The 25,383-nt window shown below is 37.3% G+C and overlaps 1 protein-coding gene across 4 annotated transcripts in view; it reads right to left on the bottom strand.

The window, feature by feature from the left end:
- The window catches only part of RBMS1 (RNA binding motif single stranded interacting protein 1), a 143,051-nt gene that overhangs the window by 10,110 nt on the left and 107,558 nt on the right, over positions 1 to 25,383 (bottom strand). For 3 of the 4 annotated variants that reach the window (XM_083865771.1, XM_083865774.1, XM_083865773.1), the window contains exons 5-9: positions 15,387 to 15,544; positions 12,185 to 12,264; positions 4,076 to 4,191; positions 3,117 to 3,166; positions 2,930 to 3,023 (exon numbers count right to left, since the gene is read on the bottom strand). In XM_083865771.1, coding sequence (XP_083721897.1) covers positions 2,930 to 3,023; positions 3,117 to 3,166; positions 4,076 to 4,191; positions 12,185 to 12,264; positions 15,387 to 15,544 — 498 coding nt within the window. The remainder of the gene's footprint in view (positions 1 to 2,929; positions 3,024 to 3,116; positions 3,167 to 4,075; positions 4,192 to 12,184; positions 12,265 to 15,386; positions 15,545 to 25,383) is intronic. The other variant, XM_083865772.1, reaches the window with a different exon arrangement.

The following is a 25,383-nucleotide window of genomic DNA, read 5'->3' as shown; positions in this document are numbered from 1 at the left end:
AAAAGTAATTGGGATCTCAGAAGATATAGCACCATTTGCCTTCTAGTGTGATCTGAATAAAATAAATTACTGTATTTTCACAACTGAAGAAAAAAAAAATCAGGAATTCTGCTGTAATTTTGTTCCAGTAAAAGGAGAAGATTTAGGAAAACTATTCTCTGAGACATTGTGGTGTGTTATTCCCAAAGCACAGGAAGAGGAGGAGTTTCTGATGAGAGTCCCTGCTCTTGCAACAAGCACATTTTCTCTCCAAAATCAGTGACTGCCCAAATACGTCAATTGCAGTAGAATGCCTAACTTTGCATGACAAAGTGAATTATAAAAAGGGATACTATAAGGTATATTGTCTTCCTGGTTAAAAAGAGCTGGTTGCAACAGCTCTTTGAAGAAGTGCTGCAAGAAATACTAAAGGTAAGGACAAAAAGGTTTCTTCCCCACACACAGAGCAGGCTCACCACTGCTGCTGGACATTAAAATGCTTTTTTAAAATGCCTCTACCATCATTCCAAGAGTCCTGTGAACAGGAGAGGTGAAAACACAGCCTGAAAAAAATCGAGGTGAGGTACTCTCTGGAAGATGGAAATACTGAAATACTTCTTTCTTGCCTCCTTTTGATACTTACTTCCAAAATGGAGTTTTGGGATGGTTTGTGGGTTTTTTTTTTTTTTTTTTTTTTTTTTTTTTTTTTTTTTTTTTTTTTTTTTTTTTTTTTCAGTCAGGAAAAGAGCAAACAGGAGTTAAAAAATGGAATGGAAAAGACTAGAACACTCCCTTTCCTCAGGCAAAATCTTAATGGCAAAAATACCGGTACAGCCTGACTAAAGCTTTGGCTAATCTCACACTATGATAGTAACTGGCTCAGTGCAGTCATTTGGGTGTACAGGGGTTGCAGAAATAAACACTAGCTAAAACTTTATTAAATTTGTTTACCTGAATAAGAGTAAATCTAGGAGCAGGTTATACCATGCCTCAAAGGAAAAAAAACAACAAAAACTGTGCTTGTGTGATACTGTGTGATACAAGCTGTGCTTGTCCTGTTGTGTAGAAGACAAGGCTGCAGGTTTCAGTGAGAAGGGATCAGTAATGAAGATGTGACTAATACTCAAATTGTGAAACTCTTCTGGCCAAGAGCCTCCTTCCTCCCCAGTACAGAATACTTCAATTTAATTTTCAATTCCAATTACTGTGTCACTTCAAGCATAATGATATTAATAAGTCCATCCACAATAATTTAAGCTCCATGCCATGTATATTGAAATACTGGTAACTACATTTCTGGAAACATAATGGATTGTGGTCTGCCTATCTCAATAAGCCCAAAAAATAATACTGTATTGCTAAGTAGTATGTTTCCATGCCAACTTCCAATTTTTACTTGGATTCTGAATATCAGAGAGTCTTATATTGATAAATAATTTATATTTTAATAAAGAATAGCAGTTAATTTTACTGAAATATTTTTCTGGGTAAGAGCTTACTGTAATTTCTGAGGTAATGCAGTACCAAGCAGAATGATTCAGTAGACTGAAAAATACAGTCTCGCACTGTCTGCCGAGAGCAAACATTGTATTGCATAAGTCACCTCAGAAATTAATATAAAAATAATCCAGCTGCCCTTCACACCAGAGAACACTTTTTTAACTCCTACACAACACTTTGCTCATGCAAGACAGCATTAGATTTCCAGACTAATATTGGACAATTCTTCCTCATCCTCCTCACTTGAAGGCTAGATGGAAATTCCTGCAAGAGACAGTGGATTAAATGGCCCACAGTGCCTCTGTCAGCCTTCTGCCTCCCCTTTACAGACCTTTCCATATTCATTCACACACACAGCACATCAGAAAGCTCAGCGTGTCTCTCTCAATAGAAAGCAAACAGCCTCTTGTCCTTCCCCTGATACCTAGAGGTAAGAATTTTCTAAATTTAATTAGTTTGGGTTATTTATGACCTGCATTACTGCTGTTTATTCAATCTATGTGTAAAACAGTAAAATGCCAAAATAGCTCATCATTTAGCATACATTGGCATAATTGGCATGTCTCAAGTAGTAATTACAGAGCACACACATCTGAGACTGCCATACCAATTGTATTTAAAGCAAGTTGTTTGTAAACTGAAATGTACAATGCCCTAAAATTGAGGATTCCTAAGAGATCAATATCAAAGTGCTAAAACTGTTCCGTATAATTTCCCGATGTGTTGAATTGTATATCAATATCCCTTGTGGGGACTCAAGATGGCACCTATCAAAATGCCACTTCAGAAAGCTTTGGACTAAAAATGTCCACAATTTATGTCTAAGTTATTGTTCAAAATAAAGTAACCTCTTGTTTAGAAATACTGTCCTAGGCTATTAAATGCTTTACTCCTAATATAAAAACACTGAATTTGACTGCTAAAGTAATTTGAACTCTGAGCTCTTTCTTTCAAATTTCCATCTCCAATGTCAAGAATGTTTCTGTACCCCTCTTAGTACAACTACATAAGATATTATTGCTGGGCTTTCTGAGAAAAAAACAGAGAAAAGCTCAAAATGCATGTAAGAACATCTTTACAGAAGAATTTAATTAAACCAAGAAGGTTTTAAATAAAGAATAATTACTTCAGATATACTGGTGACATTAAAAGAATTTGACTGAGAGAAAATGAAAAATCTCCCATGCAATGCAGAAGTGGCTACAAATCCCTCAGCCATCACCACAAGCTGGAGATTTGTTTTGCAAGACACCAGGATCTCATTAAATTGCTGTGCTTCCTGAAACACACACACAGGTTTTCAGGCTGTCACTTTCATGCTGTACAGCACAAGGAGGCCACTTCATTAAAATGAAGCATTATTGGAGGCCTCATAAAACCAGATGTAACAATGGATAAATAAACATAAGCTCCAACGAACCATTTCAGCTGCCAAGCTCTAAATACAAACCTGGTATGTAGAAACTGGAGAAGCAATATATGGCGTAATAGATGTCTGAGTGATCATTCTGTTTGCTGTAATACTGTAGGGTGATGGATAAAATCTAGAAAATGCAGAAATATTTATTAAATGCTAGTTCTGTGCACCTTACATAATGCAAACTTTTTTTTTCTTAGTGTGCTATTACTCAACATACCCATTTTGTAAAGCAGCTGTGGTTGGATCATATGTGAGTGTCATTCCAGCCTTTAAAAAAAAAAAAAAAGTGGAAAAGAAAGAGTTGATAAAATTAAATTTAACTGTAAATTATTTCTCTTATTCTTTCTTTGTCTCATTTTTAGCTGAAATTTTGTATTGAAATAATTTATTACCAAAACTTAGGGAAAGGTTAATTGACAGAAGTAATTATACAGTAAAAAGAATCAACAATATTGATTGTGAATACAAGTTTCCATGTTCCTATCATGAGGAACAAAATGCAATCTATTAAAAACCCGGCTAAAAGAATATGTGTGTGCTTGAGATGCAGGTCATGCAGATGATTAGTTAGGGTGTTGCCTACAATATCTGAACAATAAGAATGAATGGAGAGTGCAGTTTTTCAGAAGGCACATTTAAATTTTCCTGTCTAACAGAACAGAAGGTTATAAATGAATATAATATAAAATGAATGCAAATGAAGTGTCTTGCTAACCACAGTAAGTCTATGAAACCATTATCTTGAACATTAAAGATTAAAACAACGGTTGACTAAAAATAATAATGCTGCATGGCACTGGTATACTATTTTAATCTTGTGAAAGTGATGTGCATTTTAGTGTTTCATAGATCAAAGGATTATTTACTGCATGTGAGCATAGTTATGTTTCTGGTAGTTTAATAATATGAAAAAGCTGAAGTTTATATTATAATCAAGTTGAAGGAGATTTTATTGTTCACTTTAGTGAGATAGGACTCAGCATTTCACATTTTGCCTTTTCTCCTCAGAAGAAAGATACAGTTAAGGATTTTTTTATAGAGACACACATTGTCAGGTAAGAGTTGCTTGCACTTTTTTAATATGCCAAAGATCCAAACCAAGAAGTCTCAATGCCTATCATTTTCCTAAGTATTCATTATTGCACACCCACACTAAAGCTTGAAGGGAGGACTTACAAGTCTCACCTCGCCTTCTCTGTGCCATGCTCTTCCATTCTGTATGTATTTATTCTGATTCTGTCTCTTCTTCTGTCCTCCATCAGCAAACTTGCACAATAAAGGTTCTGCAGGAACTGAGAAGAAAGAAGAAAAATTACTTCTCTAGCATTCACACACAGGTGTTCAACTCTCCAAATGAGGTGTGGTTTTAAGTTATATTCCAAATATTAGTTAAATAGCACAGAACTGTACTACAGTCATCAACAACCATTCAACATAACACAAAGACAGCTGCCACACACAAACAGAGCATCTGGAATGCCTTATATATTTGATTTTAAACTACTGCTGTAAAACCTGTTGGAAAGAAGCATGATCTGTATATCCTGAGTATGTGTCTCTTGCTGTGGGTTGAACAAGAACTGCCATCTGAATTCTGAGCTTTGTCTCTTTGGAAGTATATCTAAGGAGGGTGGAGAAAAAATATGGCCAAAGGTCTGTAACATATTCTTCCCACCCCTTGGAGGTTTCAGTAATGTACCAAAACTTAAAAGTGTTTTACTCAACCAGAACAGGCAGAAGAGCTGGCACAATACATGCACTTCCTCCTCCTGGCAAGGGAGAGTGAGAACCTTTATCTCCTGACACCTTGCACTGAGAAAATGCCACAATTGCCCATTTTTATTTTCTCTCTGCTCTATAAAGAACACACAATGCAATGAGAAATTCTTCGAGATTGTCCTTTTGGGGTTTTTTGCATACTGCCATGAAATGGCATCACCATACTTTATTATTTTTTATTGTTATTATTGTTTTTCCTAATACAATCCTGACCGTGACTTCAATTTTTAATGTCAGAATTGAAGCAGTGAAAAGGTTTGCATAGTATTCTTTCTTTCCCTGTTCCTAGCTTCTACATTTCCAAGTACTTATGGCTGAAGCACAGCTCTTCTGCATCACACCACACCCTCCCTAATCACAGGGTGGAAGCACTGTTATGACTTGGATGTAAATGCTTCTCTGCCAATAATTCCTGACACATGAGCTGTCTAAGCTTTACCATGACACTCCTCCAGTCACTCTCTGTTTGGAAACATCTTCATGAGACATGGCTAGACCTGAAAACGTACAAGTTTCCAAATGCAGAGTAAACACATGGGGTGGGAAGGCCATCTGCAAAAAAAACAACCCCAAGAAAAATTTTCAACAAAATCTATTAATATAACCATGGTGAGTGCTGATGCCTCATCACCCTGTCTGCATTTGCAAAAGATGATTGGTATTGAAAACCTCAGAGATGCAAAACCTTGCAAAGAGTTTGACTTTTAAAACTTTGGCACAAAACAAGCATTAATGGCCCAGTCATCCCTGGCTTTGGATGAGACACCTAAAACACTGGCTCTGGTTCTACAGGAAAAATACCCACTTCCTGCATGACATGTCTTTGGACAGCCTTCTCTGTAAAAAAGGGAGACAGAACTGCTGTGTGGTTCCCTGCCTCATCTCCAGCACCGACCACACAGGTCAGAGACCTGGACCTCTCCTACCTGTGTGCTGTTATACAGAGTGTCAGACTATAACATTAAACATGACAACCAAATTAATTTAAAATGTATTATCCTTCAGAGAATGGTAATTAAAATCCTATAATAATAAAATAAACCAGGAAAAGGCTAGGCTAATGACACTGGAAAAATATGAGTCCTATGGATGATGGAGTAAGTGAACAAGGAAATAACAGAAACTCTAACATAGAAGACAAACTGGAAAATACTGTCTTCAAAACCTTGCATTTCTGAGGGGATTTCTGGCATTCCCAAAACTGAGTTTTGCTTTGGAGTCTTCTATTATGTGAAGCAACTTCTGTTTGAACATATGTGGAGCAAAAAGGTACTATATCAATATGGTGATGGATGATTTGATGTTGCTTTATAAAAGCGGTACCAAATAACCTTGGATAACCTGAGTCATAGCACACAGCATTTTAGTCCCCATACAGTTCTGTTGAAATAAGAGGAGGTAATCTCAGAATATGTTAGCCAATATGGATAAATTTGTCAGGTTCTGGTCTGAAATTATTTTGATTGATTTTACACAGTGTGGAAAACAAGAATCCACTGAACACTGAGAGAGGAGGTCCAAAAACTGAAGTTAACTGTCTTAAATGAAAAAAGCTCTTCCTCAAGCTGAGTATCCTAGGCTACTTCACATGACTTCAAAAAATCTAGTTTCAAGAGGAGCATGTGTGACTTCCAAAATATGCACTAAAAATTTTTAGATGAAATCAAAATTTTATTTCAAAATTAAATTTCTCTGGCATGAGTACAGTACAGAAAGCCATCATAAAAAGGTTTCTAGCCCTGTCATTCTCTATTATAGCACTCACAGGTAGTAAACGCTTTACTTAAAGCTGCATTATGCTTTCATTAAAAATCACTACAATGAATTGTAAAAAACTTTTCTGAAAGCATTATTTGTGCTTGCATTTCCCATTGTCTCAACATAAAGATTTTTTTTTTAAAAAGCAGAGTAAACCCATCCAACTCTTCAAATAAAATATTCATTAAAACGTATTTTAAGAATAAATCTGATTTTTTGTCAGTAGATAACTCAAACCAGCTACATTTTAGATGATGAAACATCTCCTGTATTGCGTTGTAAAAATTCTCCAACAAATTTAAGGAGGAAGAAAAAATGGAGTAAGAATTATACACATGCACTGGATTTTGCATACATAATATCCCAAACCTGCATCAATAAAGAAACTCAAACATTTAAAAATATGTCAATTTGTGATCTACTAGAAGTTAGTGTTCCATCTTACTGAACACAGATCCAGCCATGGGATCCCTTGTTTCTCTGACCTTCCACTTTCCCTTGCTTCTCACAGCACCCATCAAAGACACCAAATGCTGTGAATGCTCCAACTCACGCTAAGAAAGCCCCATGCAAACCATCTACTGAATACCAGCAGCTGCTGTACAGCATTTGCCTTCCCTGATTCTGCTTCAAGATCTGGATGCTGACAGTGGGGATGGCTCCAGTTGAAAACCCAACTGCAATTTTTGGCTGCTCTTCCATACATGTGACCTGAACAGTACTGTGCTCATTCCTGCACAATGACCGATGGTCACCGGAGGGAGGGTCGTGAGAAGGAGATAAACCCTCTTGGGTTTATCTTGACTGACTGATCTCCTGCCACCAAAGAATGAACACAGACCTTACTCTCTTCAAAATTAAATCTGAACTTTATTTCTTCAGCTTGCCTTTTCTCATATGAATATGCAGCATATTCTCTCACACATAAAAGAGCACGCATATAATAGATACATATTTGAAAAAGCTCTACCAGGTCCTACAGACCAGTTAAGCAACCTTTTGTAGTACAGGAAGGAAGGGAGAGTCATTTTTATTGTTTAATTGCTGGGAACTGTGCAGGCCCAGTGGTGAAGCAGATCATTAATCATTCAGTGACTTGTATGTATGTGCAAGACAAAGGCAGAGTACAAATATTCAGAGTTGCATTCACAGCTGAGAGGTACCTGATGTAAAAGGCTACAACTTACAGTGGAGTTAAGCTTTTGCAGCTAGGACACGACGTTTAACATGCCCTCTGACACTCAGGGCAAACCAAGACTGCCAGTGGTTTGCAGGTGCCTGTTGAGCTGCAGCTACAGAGGGGGACCTGTAACCATGAGCTTCCTGGCCTCCAACATGAGGTCAGTGCTGTAAAACTTGGGTGTGGAAAGTGCTGACTATCTCCTCCTGCCCTGAATCACTTTGCTCTAGGGCTAATGTTTTTACAGAAGTGAGATGTGAATGCAATATTAGTCCAGAGAGTAAATTCTTGTTTTAGTCACTTTGTGCACATTTGTACATTAGAACTCAGTTTGTCTTTGTTCAGTGTCTACCCAAATTTGTACCAGGTGATAAAATAAATGCAAGAACAAAACTGATGCTCTTTGTTGGACCTTGAGTTTACACCTTTGACTTTACATGGCTAATTTTATCAACTTTTCAATAAAGTTTTTTAAATAAAATACTTTTAGTTATTGAAAAATGCAACAAAAAAGTTGAAAAATACTATTTCTTTAGTCAGTTTTCAATTAAACTGGATTTTTTAGAGACTTTCATTGCTTATTTTCTACTGTGAAGCATATAGAACTTAATGAATTCTGACATTAAAACATCACTTTAATGATAGAGCAAGCCTATACAGCTAGAAACTTTTGCCAAAGGCTGTGGGAATTAAAAAAGGAATTGTGCAACCCAAGATCAGGGTAGCTTTATATGTTTAAGGAGAAATTAAATATTATGCTCTTCACCATCCTAGTCTTCACTTAAACATAATGCTCAGGATTACATTGCTTTAATAATTTGTCACAGAAGGATATTTTGAGTGGTTTTAAGAACATTTTTCTCTTCTATTCCTATGTTGCTTCTTAAAACTAAGCAGCAATTGCAAATTCTGGGAGTTAGAGCAGTGTAAGCATCTAATTCACAGATTTCACAAAATATTCAGAGTAGATGATCCTTATGGGTCCCTGCCAAGTCCAAATTGTAAGTGAATGGCTCATACAGGGATCAAACCTACAACATTGGTGCCTTAGCACCATGCTCTGACCAGCTCAGCTAATCTCAGGGTCTTGATCAAAAGAATGAGTTTTTTGTTCCTCTGCCTTCAATGTGACAACCAGGAGTAATATCAGCACTGTGAGTCCTTGATACCCTGTAGCAGTGCTTTTCAGGCTGTGGTTCATGTGTTTTTTCTAAAGGATCTGTGAAAGATAATTGAAAGAAAACTTGAATTTATGGTCAAGCATCTTACATTCACTAGAGATCTTTGGTGTGGGATACTTTGTAAAGGTAAGAAACTAGAAAACACTCAAATATGACTGACAGAAAACAGCTACTTCAGGGCTGCATTTTCACTCCTCTCCGCACTAGAAAGATGTCCAAGGCCAGATCATTTCAAGCCATAGTGTGCATCATTCCTGGTGGATCTCTTCCTCGTCTAGGCAAGAACATAGGCAGGAGCAGGACTTTTACACATTCAATTTTTTCCCTAAAAGAGAATCTGAGCTACCAATATCTTTATCCTAAGTGGGAAAGAGAAGGGTGGGTCATGGATAATTTTTGATTTTTGCATCATCACCACAACCAGCTATTCCTGAAGTAAAAATGGCCTGGGATGCTCAGCAAAAATTCTCTCTACCTTACATCCATTAAACCAAAATCACCTAAGTTCTTTTCCAGTAAAAGAAATTTAACTTACATTAAAAAAGGACAAAGCCCAATAACAAATGGTGAAACTAATACCTAATAGGAGTTTTAGGATTATAACAACTCGCAGTGCATTTCAAACTGCTCTCTGAACTAATCTTTCTTCATCTTTATTGAAGATAAACAACGATGCATTAAATACTGAATATATTTCATTAAGCTAAATAAAGCCTGAATAGCCAGTTATATCTGGGTTTAGCTTGCTCAGCATCATCAATGCCCAGTCACTCACTTAACTCTGGAGTTGACACTTTTGTGACTGCCCTGTGTTAATCCCTAGCCTTCCCAGATTCTTAGAGGTTTTTTTTTGTTGTGTCTTCTCATGCTCCAGAGGAGGTTTCACTTATCCTTTCTATAACTGTTTAACCCATTCTTCCATTTAAGCCCAAACTTAGTTAAAATAACAAAGCTGCATTATGAAAGCATGTTTTTGTTGAACAAATGTTCTTCCTCCCACACCTATTTCATTACAGGCCCATCTCTCCTACCCTCTTCATCCTGATATCAGTGTTTTTAGAGCCAGCTCCCTTTGCTGATTTTAGCCAAGTTTCTAGGACACAATGTTTTAATTTAAACATAGATCCAGTTTTATGATTTTGTTTTGCATGTGTTTGAACTTGATCCTTTATAGTCCCAATGGTTGCTAATCTATTTCAAAACAGTTTCCTAATCTTTGTTTGTACAAGAGCTTTCCTACTACCATCAGTTTTCTCTGTGCAGGTAGTCCAAAATCACAGTTGCCTCATGACACTGCCCCACTTTTTGGCAGACTGCAGTATACTATTATGCATAGGCTGAATTCTCTAATAAGACTGCATCCTTGGACAGCTGTTTGCTATGTGGTATGGAACTCTGGGAAGAATCTGAACTCCTTCATTGCAAGGAGCAATGAAACTTCACAGCACCAGCATGGGAACACAGAGCTGAGGCTGTATCCTATACAACAAAATTGAGGATCTTTAAGAACCAAGGCTGACACAATGTGGACCCTTATGCACCTGATCATTTATTTCTTTTTCAGTATCATGGAAGGTGAGACCCATCTCACTTACCTGACTTTCAAACATTTGGTGTTATCTCTTTCTGAGTGACTGATCTAGACACCTTTTGTAACCACAAGGACAGTCTCTGGAGGTGTGGTTTTCCTCACCTGTTCTAGACAGGGACCCTGGACAACTACTTTGCAAAGTAAGCATTAGAAGTTCAAGCCTGTGAAGTGGATTACATCTTGAGACCCCTGTTTAATTTCCACTTTCAGACACTGGATAGTTCTGTGCAAATTCCTTGTCCCTAATTCATTACATTTTTATGTTAAATGTTTCCTTCAGATTGTAAGAATCATTCCTACAATTCCATGCAGCAACATTTTATTTCGACTTAGTTGAAATAAAGTTGCATCACATAAGGATGCAACTCCAGCTTCAGCAATGACCCACCGGAGACAGAGCATGATTAGCAATGACATGCTTGATGGCTCATTCATTGAGAACAGGAGAATGCAAATGAAAATAAAAATTAACAAACTAAAAAGCAGTAATAGGAGCTTCTGTTACAGTTCTTTAGGGTTATTACTGTCTGTATATACATGGACAGGCTGTAACATTTTTACTAAATGTAGTTAAAAAATTTGTAATATAACTAAAGTAACAAATGCAACAATGTGCTTAAATTTACCACTTTGTAACAAAGTTTTAACTAAATAATAACATCAGCAATTAATCCCTGTACAAAGGGTCTGTGAAAGCCAGGCTAGGGAAGTCAAAATATTGCATTAGATTAGTTTTGCCGAAGGGAGTGGTTTCCTGTGCTCTGAAGCATTTTCCACCCTTACAGCAGCACAGACTGCCTCAAACTGGAGCAATCTTTCAGGGATGAGGCATGCTTGGAGTTTTACTAAACAAGCCACATTCTTGTCTGCCTGCCGAGGGCTACTTTCCTCCTCCTCAGTGACAGGGTCTGGCTGCAGAGAACATTTCACCAGTGGGATAAAGGCAGCTTCAGCAACCACATCAACACTATAATTCGTAAAATTCCCACTTGGGATTCTCAATAAAATGCCTACTGAAAGCTGCCTGGAATGTCAGGCATGTGTTCTTTCCTTCTCAATTGTCCTCTTTACTTTCTATTTTACTCAGCAGCACTGAATTTCCTCTCCTCATTTTTCAGTATTCATGGAATATACATTTTGTCTCTTAGAAACAGTGCTGACGAAGCACACAAACTGATGAGGAACTTGGTGTAACAACAAAATTGTACTAAGCCTTCTCTGAATTTTGCCTTGCACAATATTTCTAGAAGCAGCATTCTATGCTGACCTCCTTCCATTTTCCTGAAGGACTTTAAAACCTACACTGATCTGAGAGTTGCAGATCCCCAGTGAATCATCATCATGCCAGGCACTGCTGCAGAGACCATTTCTTCTCTCAGCAAATATTTTTTTGAAAATACTTTGAAAAAAATCATCAACAGATGACAAACACAGTCAATTTTTGCCTCTGAAAAAAGCCCTGTCCATGGACAATCAGCCAAATTCTGTTCTGATACAGATATTTGTTTCCTCACTTCAACTGGGATTACGTGGGATGTAAATTAGTACAGAGCTGGCATCTTAGCTGCTTGTTTCTCTGCTAGGAGAGAACACTACTAGATTCCTAGAAAAGGTTTACAACAGCAAAGCAATATACTGTGTTCCAAGCAAGCACTACAGCCATCCAAAAAGACACAGTTTAATTTTAATAAGCCTGCCTCTAAATGAGAAGCCAGATACAACAATCAGTGTAACAGGCTTCCATCATGTAAGCAATAACCCATTCATACATCTTGTAAGAAATATATGCAACATACCAGAAACTCCTGCTGGTGTCTTTATGAATTTTCCATTAAAATGAGCAATCACTGCTTCACATTTTTCTGTTGACTCCATCCTAAGAAAATAAAGAATAATTTACATAAATTAAACACTCAACCAGATTCCCATGTTTGTGATTTTTTTTAAAGCATATTTCTTGCTTTTTCTCAAATCATATTTCTTGCTTTTTCCCTCTTCACTGCTGTGGCTTGTTTTCCCTTGCGTGAACAATGGAGAGGATGTTTTCTAAGAACATATAACTTCAGGAAGGTAAAGCCAAACTCAATTAACATTTTATGCACTCTGAGACCAAAGACAGTGCCAAACTGAAAACAATACTCTTATTTACTCAGAAATTATACTGTAGCTGTCCAAGCTGCCTGAAGTACCGCTCTTATCTTGAAAGAAGCAGGACTCACTATCACTCGTAACTGAATCCTTAGTGTACATGCTGCATGCAGCAAAGCTTAATGCCACTCTTAAGAGAGGATTCAGAACTGTCTGTACAGTTTAAGGGTAATAAACTCAAATACAGACCTGCCTGACTGCATGACCCAAACTGACTTGGCAGCTTTTACCTTATACACATCATCTCCACTAAATGATGCACCTGGCTCTTATTTAATTGTCTCCAAGTTCCAAACAGGGGCCAGTACCAGCATAGCTGTGATGCTTGCTGAGAATGTATCCAAAATCTTGAACAGGTTTGTGCACTTAGGCTGTCAGACGCAGACTCAACAGACTGGGCTGATGGCTGGAGAGCTCCTGCTGGCCTGGGAGAGGCTCTGGAGTCTGTGGCTGCAGCCTCACCTGCAGTGTGGATCTGCCAGTCCCAACCATCAGCTTGGACTCAGTCACAGTGAACGACTGAGATACACAATTACAACAAAATGTATTTTAAAAAGAAGAACTTATTTTGCAGCTGCCTGCAAGATGATGTTTGGTTATGTTGAACAGATAATTTCTTTTCATTTGTTCATTAAGTTCTGTAATTCATATCCACAAATTAGGCCAATGGCCTCAACAGCAAACAACCAGGACTAAAAATTATTAAGTCTTGGCATTTTTTTAATTCTGATATCCTTTCTGCACAAGCTGACAAAATACAAGCATAGATAACAACCAATATCACCAAAAAGCTAGACTGAACAAGAGGTTTTCCTAATGATTCAAAAAATATCTCCTAGAAAATTTTCAGAAGTTTTGGATTATTGAATCTGCATCAAAGAAATCTAATTCTTTTTTTTTTCTTGTCTTACATGAAACAAACAATATAATTTAGTTTCAGACTCAAGTCTGGACTTGATAAAACACATTGCTACCTATGAAATTAATAAAAGTATTCCAAAGGCAAGAAATTAAAATATTTATTTAACGTCTACAGGTTTCTTGGAAAATTTTACCTCTAATTAAGATTTATCCAAGAATTTTCAAATACAAGAAAAATGTTCACCTTGTAGAAAGAAATAAGCTATAATTAGATATAGAAGCAACACATATCCTATAACTTATGTATACTGTATGTATGCATATGAATAAACATTTATATAAAAATAATTTCACTCATGTATATATAAAGCACAAAATACATAATAGAGAAACAATTGAGAAAATACTTTAAAACTATTCTATTTTCATGTCTTCAATACAAGTGAGGTTTTGGATACACACAAGTCTTTCTGGCTTTTGCATATGATTCTAGAACACTTCCAGCTATATTAGAAAAAATATATCCTGCCATGTTTCCTACCATACCATTGATTCAAGATAGAGGTGGTATACAAATTTTGAGAGAATGAATGCAAAATGTGTACTGAATTTTAGAGTGGGTGTTAGTGGATTTTACCCTTCTTAATATCAAAACCTGAAAGCTACATATAAAACACGTCTATTAAGGAAATTGAAATGCCCAGTTAACTTTACCCCAAAAATATTACAAACCCTTGTTGATTTTTTTAAAGGGGACAGGAAGAAATTTTAGCAAAGCCCAAACTTGCTGGTTTTCCCCTCTTAAATAATGAATATCACCCTGTTATTTTAATATTGTACCTTTGTTATACCTTCTTGAAACTTTGACAAGCATATAAAGTTGGGGGTCAGGAGGCTGGTGGGGGGAGAGATTTAAAAAAAAGAAAAATAAAAATCACAGTGCTATGAAATACACCCCAGCCAACTCACAGGAAAACCAATTCCTAAAAATTTTGGCTTCATCCGGAGATAAATTTGTTCAGTTCTTTTCTGTGCACTAATTTTAGATTTTGCTATTTTGTTCAAATACAGAGCTATTGTAATATTGGCTGAACATCTGAATTACTGAAATTTGATTTTGCAGAGATTTTACAATGTATTTTGAGAATCCAAATTTGCTCAAAGCATGCTTTTATTTTTGATAACAGTAACTTTCAACTTAAACCTATAAATTCTGATTGTTATACTAGGTTTAAAGCAGGACCTAGATAAATAAAAACAGCACAGAAAAGACTTTGATGAAAAGATCCCAGAAAAAAACAACTGCATTAACTAGAGAGAAAGCAGACTTGTATGGATAGAATATTTGGGACATAGCTATTAATTTATGGAAAATACTTGTTGATTTGGGCGAGATATTTGACTTAGCACACAAATATTTTAAGACAAGATTTACTGTAAATGAATAAAAATATTTTCTTTCCCAGTTGACATCATATTAATGAGCCTGAAAATTCAAAGGGCTGATGTTCAAATGGCAATCATAAATTCATTTTCTTCAAGGAACTAATGAAGAAAAACAAACAAAAAAAAGGCATGAGGGTGGGGAAGAAGACTCTTCCTTCTGGTCTGCTGCCTGGGATTCAAACTTCATAAGCCAGAAAAGTCACAAGAGCCTCTGAAGCATCACGTAACTCTTGCTTACTGGTTTAGGGATAGAGGAGAAAGGAGAAGTACAGAAAAGAGAAGGAAGTGGTTTAGAGTGAATTCTTATTCTAGATAGTTGTACAGCAAGAACAATAAATTTAGATTTAGCCATCTAAGCAAGATAAGACATAGCTTTACCAAAGGAAGAATTAACAAAACCCTGCTGGATAACTCCATTTCAATCTCCCTTCTCTTTACAAACTTTATAATTTTTCTGTAATTTCTGCCTTTTCCACCTATCCTTGCCTTTTCAATCAAAACAAAGGAAAAAGGCTGCCAGCATAGCTAACACCACTGAAGTACCTTGCAAAGCCAACACCACGGCTTGTCCCACTCGAGTCCCGCAGTATCCTCGTGGAGATGACCTGCCCAAAGGGCTTCAGCATGTTCTCAAGCTCCTGCTCATCCATGGAAAGAGGCAGGTTGGAAATGTATAGGTTAGTCGGGTCTTGCTCTTGTTGCTGAAAGAGAATTAAAACCAGCTGTTATTGTTGTTGCCACTGACATTTTGAATTTAAAACAAATAATTACATATGACTTCTGGTGCAGATTTTTACTTCTCAGGCCCTTTGTAAAGGCTGCTCTTTCCTAGTGACCTCCATCTTCTGCCACTGCCTGTAGCATTCCTGAGGAAGTTCCCCTTCTCCTATTACTGCTGACACCAACATTTTTTAGCAGAGATTAAGGTGAATAATTGACCAGTTTATAGTCCATGTTAAAACTCCATGTTTCAAATTTTTCTGAAGGGAAAAAAAAAAGTAGAAATAAGATAAAGAAATTAGCAGACAAGAAATGCAAGAGAGATGGAAAGCACAAAGAAAGCCAGACATAAATTAAGAAGAGAAAAGACTGGGATGACAATTGGAAAATAATATGAGGAAAAATGAGGAAATGGATTTAAGAGTATGTACTGTCATAATAATACGAAAAGAACAGGCTTATAGAGAAATGAGTGGGACACAGTCATCTCCTTCCACACACAAACATTTTTGACTTTTCACCAAACTTTTACATTATGCATTCAGACAATAGAAAAGTCTTCCGAAAACTTTCTCTAGAAACAGACAAAATAAGAGAGGAGGGCAGCCAGGAGATGAGCAATTAGGGAGGACATAAATGTAACCACATTTTTGCCATTCCTCTGATCTTAGGCTACTCACTACTTTGTGTTATCTATGTATGCACCACAAAATGACATCTCAAAGAAACTTTTTTTGTTGAAATTGATGATTTCCAGTGTTTGTCTACAGATTTCCCAGCTGTGGCAAGGGAGCATCTCTTTCCTGCTGATGATCACTGGCCATGCTCTGTACTGAAGCACATTCCTAATCTACACAGATTAATGTGACATGACCCTTAAAGTTGTGCAAAACTTTGATGTCATCACTGTTAGCCTGGTACAAATTTAAGTCTCTGCAGGATGCCCACATTCAGTAGAACCTCTCTGGTATCAGCAGTGATATGATCTGAAATCAATTTTATTGATACACATATACCATTTTTATAGAATCACAGAATGGGTAAGGTTGGAAAGGACCATGTCTGGATCACATTGCACAGTGGATTGTGTTCAGACAGTTCTTGGATATCTCCAGTGAGGGACACTCCACAGTTTCTCTGGACAATCTGTTCCAGTGCCCAGTCACTGCATAGTAAAGAAGTTCATCCTCATTTGCAGGTGGAGCTCCCTGTGCATCAGTTTCTGCCCATTGTCCTAACGTATTTATTGGTTTCAACAGATTTGATGGCATAGTCCACAATATATTTTCCTTCCGAACAAGAGGGCTGACTGGCTTGCAGGGGAGTTTGAATCGAACCAGACAACAAAAACAAACCCATACAAAACCACAACACTTGTTTCCTGCCATTAAAGCATCTCTTAAAGTGATTATACTGGATGGATCCTCGCATGCAGATCAGGCATCAATTTGTCCTTAAGCTGCCCTTATATTAATAATATCTCAGTACTTTTAGTAGCATATTGCATAATTTTATAACTTGCTATCTTGGATATCACCTCTCAGTTTGAGTTAGTTTTTCCTATGAGGGGGAAAAAAAAAGTGTTGAGGCTTGGAGTGAGGTTACACCTTTTAGACACAGAAAGAAACTATTCTGTTCCAAAATCTAATGAAAATTAAGAATCGGGAAGCAAATTCTAGGCTGAAAAACCTTTACTTATTTGCATTTTTACCCCAAGGCTCACATTCAGTTCAAAAGAATTAATGTTTTGAAGTTTTACAAAAGAGTTTTTAAAGAAATTTGAATAAAAGACCTACAGGAGGGAAATGTTTTTCCATTACATCCTCCTGATGTGCATGCCTCTGCCACTGGTATGACTGTAATTCCTGGCCACACCAAAATCCCACACACCTTACAAAACAACCTTTTCCAGCTCCCAATTATTGCCTCACTGGCCCCTTTATGGTCCATTACAAATGGCATTTGATTCCCTGTACGACTTTTCTTTTGTTACCAAGTGGAGACATCTCCTTTCCAAAATAATACTGAATCTATATAGCACACAGACAACTTTGGGATTCAAATTATCTTATCATAGGATATCTGAATTCTATTTCATATTAGAAAAATCAACAGAAAGAGAAGACAAGAAAATGGATTCACTGTGAGACCAGAGATGCCATTAATATTAATATTAATTGCTGGGCAGCATTACAGTAAGTTACATCTTGACATTCAGCTCAAATTTCCTCAGGCAGGAATGTGAGATGAAGAACAGCTTTCAGAGTGTTAGAACTGGTTTGTTACTTAGATAGTATTAGGCAATTTTGTTTTGCACCTTGAGATATGCTTAACTTCCTTCTTTAATGAGTTCTATCAGCAAAAGCTTTAAAGGACATTTCAGTCATTGCCATTGCAAAATTGCACTTGTAGCCATAGGCAAGATTTTCTGAAATTCCAAATAGTATTTGAAAGGAAAAGTTTTGAATTTTTTACTTTTTATTATAGGCTGTGAAATATATTGCAGGCAAATATCCTAAAACTTCCCTAAATAATCTAAAACAGTTTATCAGCTGGAAAGCCAGACTCTTTGCATATTTTTATTTAATTTCCTATTATTTTCATACTAGAATAACAGAAAGTATAAAAGTATTCTCATTAAAAATTCTAACATTTGAAAAGATAAAAAAGTCTTGTTCACACTACTAAATGTGTAATTCACATGCAAAAACAAAAGAAAACCCCAAAAAACCAAAGAACAAAAAACAAAAACAACCCAAACAAACAAAATATTACATTCAGAATCACACAACAAAGAAAGAAATTCGATCAAGTGCAGAAACTCAGAAAAACCTGTCCAGGTAAATGGGTAGAGCACGCTCCCTTTCTCTCAGGCTCCCGTTGCAGCCCAGGGCTTACCAGATTCCCACATTATCCTGGCACTGCATTCAGGATGAGACCATGAACTTTTCCCTGCCAAAAGGGGCACAAAGACCTGCTGCCATTCACTGCACATGCTGAGCATTAGATGCTTGTATTTATCCACCTAGCAGACAAAACTTCCTGCCACAAAATCATATTACACTATTGTTAGGGAAGGCAACGCTCCACTTTGGAAGAGCATTGGCAATGTCACCACAAACCATGTTACAAAGCTCTTGGGGAAAAAAAGAAAAAAAAAATAAGTGCATCTGAGGAAACTGTTTTCTCTGAAGAGAAAGCATTTTATGATGGAAAAATTTTACTTGTGGCCCATGAAACAATCTGCATTTTGCATTATTTGGGTTATTAATTATTGAGGGCAGGTCAGGTGCATGCTGGATGTCTGACTGGAAAGGACTTCTGCTTTCCTGACCCTTTCTCCACATCAGTCTAGTACAGCCTGAATACCCCTAGGGATTCAGTTACTTCTGATTTGATCCTTTGATGGAAGACACAGACCACAGCATACAAAGGGGAGTCTGAAGACACCTCTACACATGTCCATAGCTAGAACTGGTAAAGATAACAAGCACAGAAGGGAAATGAAAAGCAGAAAAGCTGCCAACAAATGAGGATGCCTCACTGAAATCCTGGAATACAACTTGAAATTCTTCCAGCAAAATAGCTAAAATGTCAACAAACACATTCCAGAGTGCATTGAGGTGGTATCTACACTGCAGGTGCAAACCCATGGCCACCCTGGGGAACAGCAGCAGTTTAGCTATAAGGATAAATCACAAAACCACAGAATATCTCAAGTTGGAAGGGACCCATAAAGAACACCAAGTCCAACTAGGTCAGGACAGATTAATTTAACCCACTTCTTCACTTTTCAAGAAAAGAAAGAGACTGCCACTGGTTCACAAAAGGGCTCATTTACAACACTCATTTGCAACCCCTACTACTGTTGGTATAGATGCAAAGTAAGACTGAACTTTTTCTAGAGTGTATTTGGAATTTTATATGGTTTGACAGTGGAAGACATATCAATAAATGTGCAAAACACCTCCTCTCTTCCTGTGAAAGACTTATTTCACCATGCAGCTTCTGTCATGTCCACAAGACTATTAAACCTGGAAACAGCTATCTGGGTATGTTTTGGGAGATCATAAACAGCAAGTTCTCCTTAGAACATGCTGGATTTTTGAGCTGACTTCCAAATAGCAGCCACAATTAGGATTCCTCTTCTGGCTCTGTGCCACCTTACACAAAAGGCACTGTACAAACAGATGTTTGCCTTTATACAAGATTTTGTCATGAAAATGGTTACAGGTTAACAGTTAAAATTCAGAAAGTTAGGAGAAAGACAAACGATTTAAGTCATCCCTCTCTCTCTCCGGCAAGGGTGAGTTTAATACTTTAAGTTCTGTGACTTTCTTCCTTACCAAAACCTGTCTCACCATAGCTTAATTCACAGAGTTATTACTATTTTGTCTCAGGAGAGAAAAATAAATTCTTTGATACCTGAGTTTTTAATTCCCTTTCTGGAATTAAGAAAAATAAAGTGAAACCAGCAAAAATACTTTCCAACATAACTCAGCTCAAACCTTGCCTATACACTGTAGTTATTCTTAGGATTTAAAGGTAGGTGTTCCTCTGGTTAAAATCCAAGAAATTGTATAAGCCACTTTCCCTTTATATACCTTTAATCCCTTGAAATTATTTGCACTATTTAATGGAAATGATCAAAAATATTTACTAAAGTCAGTGGAAATTCCCTAATTTTGGGTAGCAAGCCTCCATGAACATATAAACTACTGAATGTAATTTTTTTTTTTTTAATTACATACAATTTAGGAAAACTGCTTAATTTGACTGTCTTCACGTCTCATGCAGGGTTCCTTAGTTAACAGAACCATCAGCAGATCCTGAAAGATGCTGAAATTGCTCACCATTTTCAAATTATGGGCAATGTCAGGGAATTTGTGGGCTACTCTAAGTATCCATATTACTGAGGAAACTAGTAAGTCTTCTTTTTAGCAATGCAAGTCATCAAGTTTCTATGAGTCTTTTCTCACCAAACACCTTCAGCTGTGTCTCCAGAACTTCTCTACCAGCATGTAACAATATAAAGATGTAGAGCAGAGCTCTTGCAGAGTAACACACTGCTTTTTCTCAAAGAGCTCTTATAAGATACAGCATTTCTTATAAATGGATGGGAATGATCAGCTGTTAATATTTATTTCTGTAGAAAGAGGTGATCAGGATTCCTCCATAATGTGAAGTGTTCTACCATCATCTGAAAGAAATTAACAAAAACCTCCCTGTGCGTGTGGAATTGTTCCTAAATTGTGAGCAAGAAACTTGGCAAAACGCGAAGACATCTGTTTTCTGTTGCTCTGTGTAAGGTCAGAGCGAACAGATAGCCATTCAGAAACATGTGACCAGCCTCTGCTCACAGCATGGAAGATCCTCTGCCTGATAGGGAAGGGATTAAATGCTGTCTGCCTTCATATAGATGCTACTTCAAAATTTACAATTGGCCAGTGTCTCACTGAAATATGTCCGTTTTAGCCACAGTTTTAATGCCGTCTGACCACAGACTGTTAACAACACAATTCAGGGAGAAATCACTACTATAATCATCATTTGTTCTCCAGAATTGCATATGATTAATACACTAAACATTTATTTTTACAGGCACATCTGTATTAAGAAGAGGAACTTTACTACAATAAGTACTGTGATCAGTTTGACTATCACTGCATTAATACATTCTTATTTTATCTCTCAGTGATTTTGCTTTCCCTTTGCCAGAAAGGCACAAAGGTGCTCCCTGGGAGCTCTGAATGAGCCCACCACAGTTCTTAAGAAGGCACCAGACCCCTGTCAGAACAAGCCACAGCACTACTTAGCAACTGAGATAAAGCTTGTATGGGTTGAAGCTCTTTAGTCAAGGCAAGTGGTTGTTAACTGTCTATTTAGTGCATTTGCAATTTCTGACATGATAGTTATTTGGCTCCCAGGTAAGCAACATTTGGCTTACCTTCAATTTATTTTATAATGACTTTTAAGAACTTTTACAATATAAGGAAAAAACCCCCACTTTTATTTAAAATGTGTCACAGTAAGATTTAATACTATTACCTACAAAAAGCAGTACAAACTAAGTAAAAAGAAAACTTCTCAAGACTGTTGCTAAAAACTGCTGTAGAAATCTGCTTAAGTTAGCTCCAGGTTGCCTGTCATCTGTTCTTTAGCATTCAGAAGCCCAGCTGCAGAATAAAAAAACTGCAACGTGCCTACCTTCTCCAGTTAGATTAAATGCACTGGCACCATGGTAACCTAAACTATTTTTCTTGGTTTGTTCTATAGGAATGAAAACTGATTTAATTCTCCAGAAGGCTGTCACAGTGAAGACAAGTACTATAAGCAATACATTACTGAAATTAAAAGTTCACTGTTTCTCATTTTTGCTCATTTAAAACCATGTTCCTCATCAGCAACATAAAGGAAGAGCTGCCTTCAACACATTATGCTTATTAGATGTGGAAAAGCCTTGATTTCTGTTACAGAGATGAGGACAAGCAGCTAAGCAGCTTTTCCCTCCCGAAGTTCACACTTCAGATGGTGTGACAATTCATCTTTTTTAAATACTCTTGGGGAAAAAAGTCACCTAGAGTAAGTTTAAAGTATAAAAATGCAGGAAAGAAAGGTAAATCTACCTGTAAATGGAGAGTCCATCACAGTTCTGCATTTGTATGAGTGAAAAATATAAAGATTGCAAATTCAGGTACTCTGTACTCCAGAGGATCAACATGAACTCAGACAATGGGCTCATATTCATCATAAGCTAAGACCCACCCCCACATAAACAAGTTTCAGAATTTGGTCTGATGGTTTGAGGGCCTGTAGACCACTCCAAAAAACACAAATTGTGTCTCAAGAATGGCAGAAGCCAGTACATGATGGGAGAACATCCTTTACATTGTTAGCACATTGTTATTGTAACACAATTCAAATAAGAAACAATTGTTAGGATGGCCCTAATTTTTTGCACAAGCTTAAAATATTTTAAAGTATTCAGTGATATATTAATGTGAGAGCTAATACAAATAAGCAGGACCACACTTCATTGTGTCAGCGGAAGCAAAGACTTTAAGGAGGAGGAAATTTTAACATTATGAATCTAAAGCCCTAAGTCCTAAAAATGTGCAACTCTGGGGAAATCTTCGAATGGATAAACAGTGACTCTTCCCACAAAAATGCACATTAGTACATAGAACAGCATTCCTTGGCTCAAATTAACAAGTCTCACTGACCACAGAAATCTTCCATGTCTGTGGACTACTTTCATGGCTTCTATTGTAAGTAGTATATGTTTTCTTTATTCTTCCATACAGAAAAAAAAGACAGGAAAACACAAATTATCTTGACTATCTTATAGCAAAGTTGTACATACAGAAGAACTACAAATCTCATGAGGAGAGAGAGAATTGAAGAGACATGAGAAGACAAGGTCTTCAACAACAAAGTGTGGAGAATCAGGGTCACTGAGTCCACAGCAGCTGTGCTGGAATTGGACAGCTGAATCATTTTAAAGAGAGGACACTACCCTAATTTTAAACACATGGTTGAAGTTCAATTGTGACAACGTCCATTAATCCTTTTTGTGATGCCTAAAGCACATTGCAAGCTCTTTGCAAAAAGTGGTAATTCCTTATTAGAACAGTTTTAGCAGATATAAGCCCTTCACTATTATCTCAGAAATCTGTCAACCTACCACGAGATGGACAATCTGGTTGTACCAATGTCCTTGCTATGCCAGGAAGGAGTTAACCCTCAATGAAGTCTGAGCTGGCAGAGTTGCACTGGTGTCCTGGCTGGCTTGTGCAGCTCTACATTGCTGTCAATATAATACAGATATTCTCTTGCTGACTCTATCTGGGCTACAAACACAATGATTCTCTTCCTGTCTTAGACAGAAAGATGAGAACTGTGGGTTTTATTAACTGTTCTTACTTAGTAGCTCTTTTTTACCTTTTATATTTATACATTAGTTTACATCCAGAAAATAAGAATTAGTCAACCTTCCATTTGAAACAGTTGCTGCAGTAGCTACAGGTGAATTCAGTTAACACCATTTGATGGGACAGAACTTGGTCTGAGCAGTGACTTGAATGCTTTATGTTAACCTCAAAGTCAAAAGCCTATAAGAACTTAGGTGTCTGATATCTCCATAGCATTTATACCTCACCATTTTTAAAACATCCTTACAGATTCTCAGTATTTTAAATCTCCATTCAAAATACCAATATATAGTGGATTTTCTGTGTGCATCTATCTTCATATACACAAAGTCACTTTCTGTCTGCTCTGAAAAACATAGAAACCTAGAATTATCTCACTTTTACCTGGGTGGTGTGGTGGGAAGAGAAGAGGGCTCTCAGAAGAATCACTCTGACAGCCACCAAAACTCCTCTACGCAAACAAAATGGTCACAGCTTTTCAATACCACTACTAACCTTATCTAAGACTGCATAGCTCTACAAAACCACAGCCTTTGAACTTATGATTATTGGTCTATAATCACTCTTCTAGGAGCAAGAACAATAAACTAGGAAAAGAAATTTCGATAAATTAAAAGGAATGAAAATAAAAATTGGACACCCAGCAGTAACTAACTAGCTTAGAAATAACACTACTCTTGCAAGACATGCATTTGCTCTTTGATCTATTGAGTAAGAGATAATCTGCTGGTTTGTACTGGTGGGTCCTGAAACAAGCTGGCTACCAGTACAGCTCACATCATCTAACCCGTTCCACAGCCACCTACATACCCTGAAAAAGATGGACTTACCACTAGCAATACTCAAGCAGAAGAGAGGGGCAATAGCTTGTCAAATGCACTTTAAATTTCCACCCCAAATCTACTCCCAACCCCTGGCTATGCAATTATCACCTAATGTGAGCTCTTAGCCACACTTTCTGGCCAAAAGGAAACATGGGAAACATTTGTTTCAGCAGTGACCAGAAGACACTGGTAACCAGCACAAAGCAAAATTCTTCCCAGGCTGCTTTGGTTTAGCCAAGAGTTCCCAATTCAGATCTCAGAAAGAGTAGAATAGCTGAAGACATGATATTTCCGGAGCAATGGACTGACATAGGGTTCCATCATCGTGGCACCTCCTGAGTGGTGGCCATTTCTCCACCAACAGTGACCCCGGAACGTATTTGGCAGGATTTAGTTTGAAGCTGTATCTTGGGCCCTGGGCCTTTCCACTCTGCTCAGCAGTAGTAAAATGTAGCAAGTGGGGTTTTTCTCATGTCAAATAAACTTGGAAGCAGACTGCCAAGTACAGCATGATTTTACCCCATGGACAGGAAAATAATAATAATAATAATGTAATTCAGTACTTAATATTTTAACAAATAATATAACTGTAATTTGAAGTTATCTCTACAAAACAACAAAAATTTTAATATGAAAAAAATCTGAACCACTTCCACTAAAGTAGGATTTGCAGATGAACTTGCTGACGTGAGTAGTTTTTAACTCACTGACCTAGAGCTACAGCAGGACACTGCAAAAAGGACTTTATGGCAGCCAGACTCAGAGCACGGCTTCAACATTTTCCTCCCTGTTCAGCTGCTGTGGGTCAGGAACCATGTCTGGGGGAGGGTGAGAACACTGAGGGGCCATGCTGCTCCTGACACCCTAGGCACAGAGTAATTACAACACCTTCCCATGGATAAATCACACCAACAGGCACGGATTTCCTCTTTGAAACTGCAGCAGCAGTGGTGGCCAGTAAGGAAATGGACTGCCCAGCCAGCCAGGAAACTCCTCAAATCCTTCTCTGTGACACTCAGGCTTAAGCTTGCTAAGCTTGCAGCAGTGTCACTGCAGGACCAGCAC

This window comes from Zosterops lateralis (genome assembly GCF_965231275.1).
Source record: "Zosterops lateralis genome assembly, chromosome: 7".
Classification (NCBI taxonomy): Eukaryota; Metazoa; Chordata; class Aves; order Passeriformes; family Zosteropidae; genus Zosterops; species Zosterops lateralis.
This window is presented reverse-complemented; position numbering and strand designations above follow the sequence as displayed.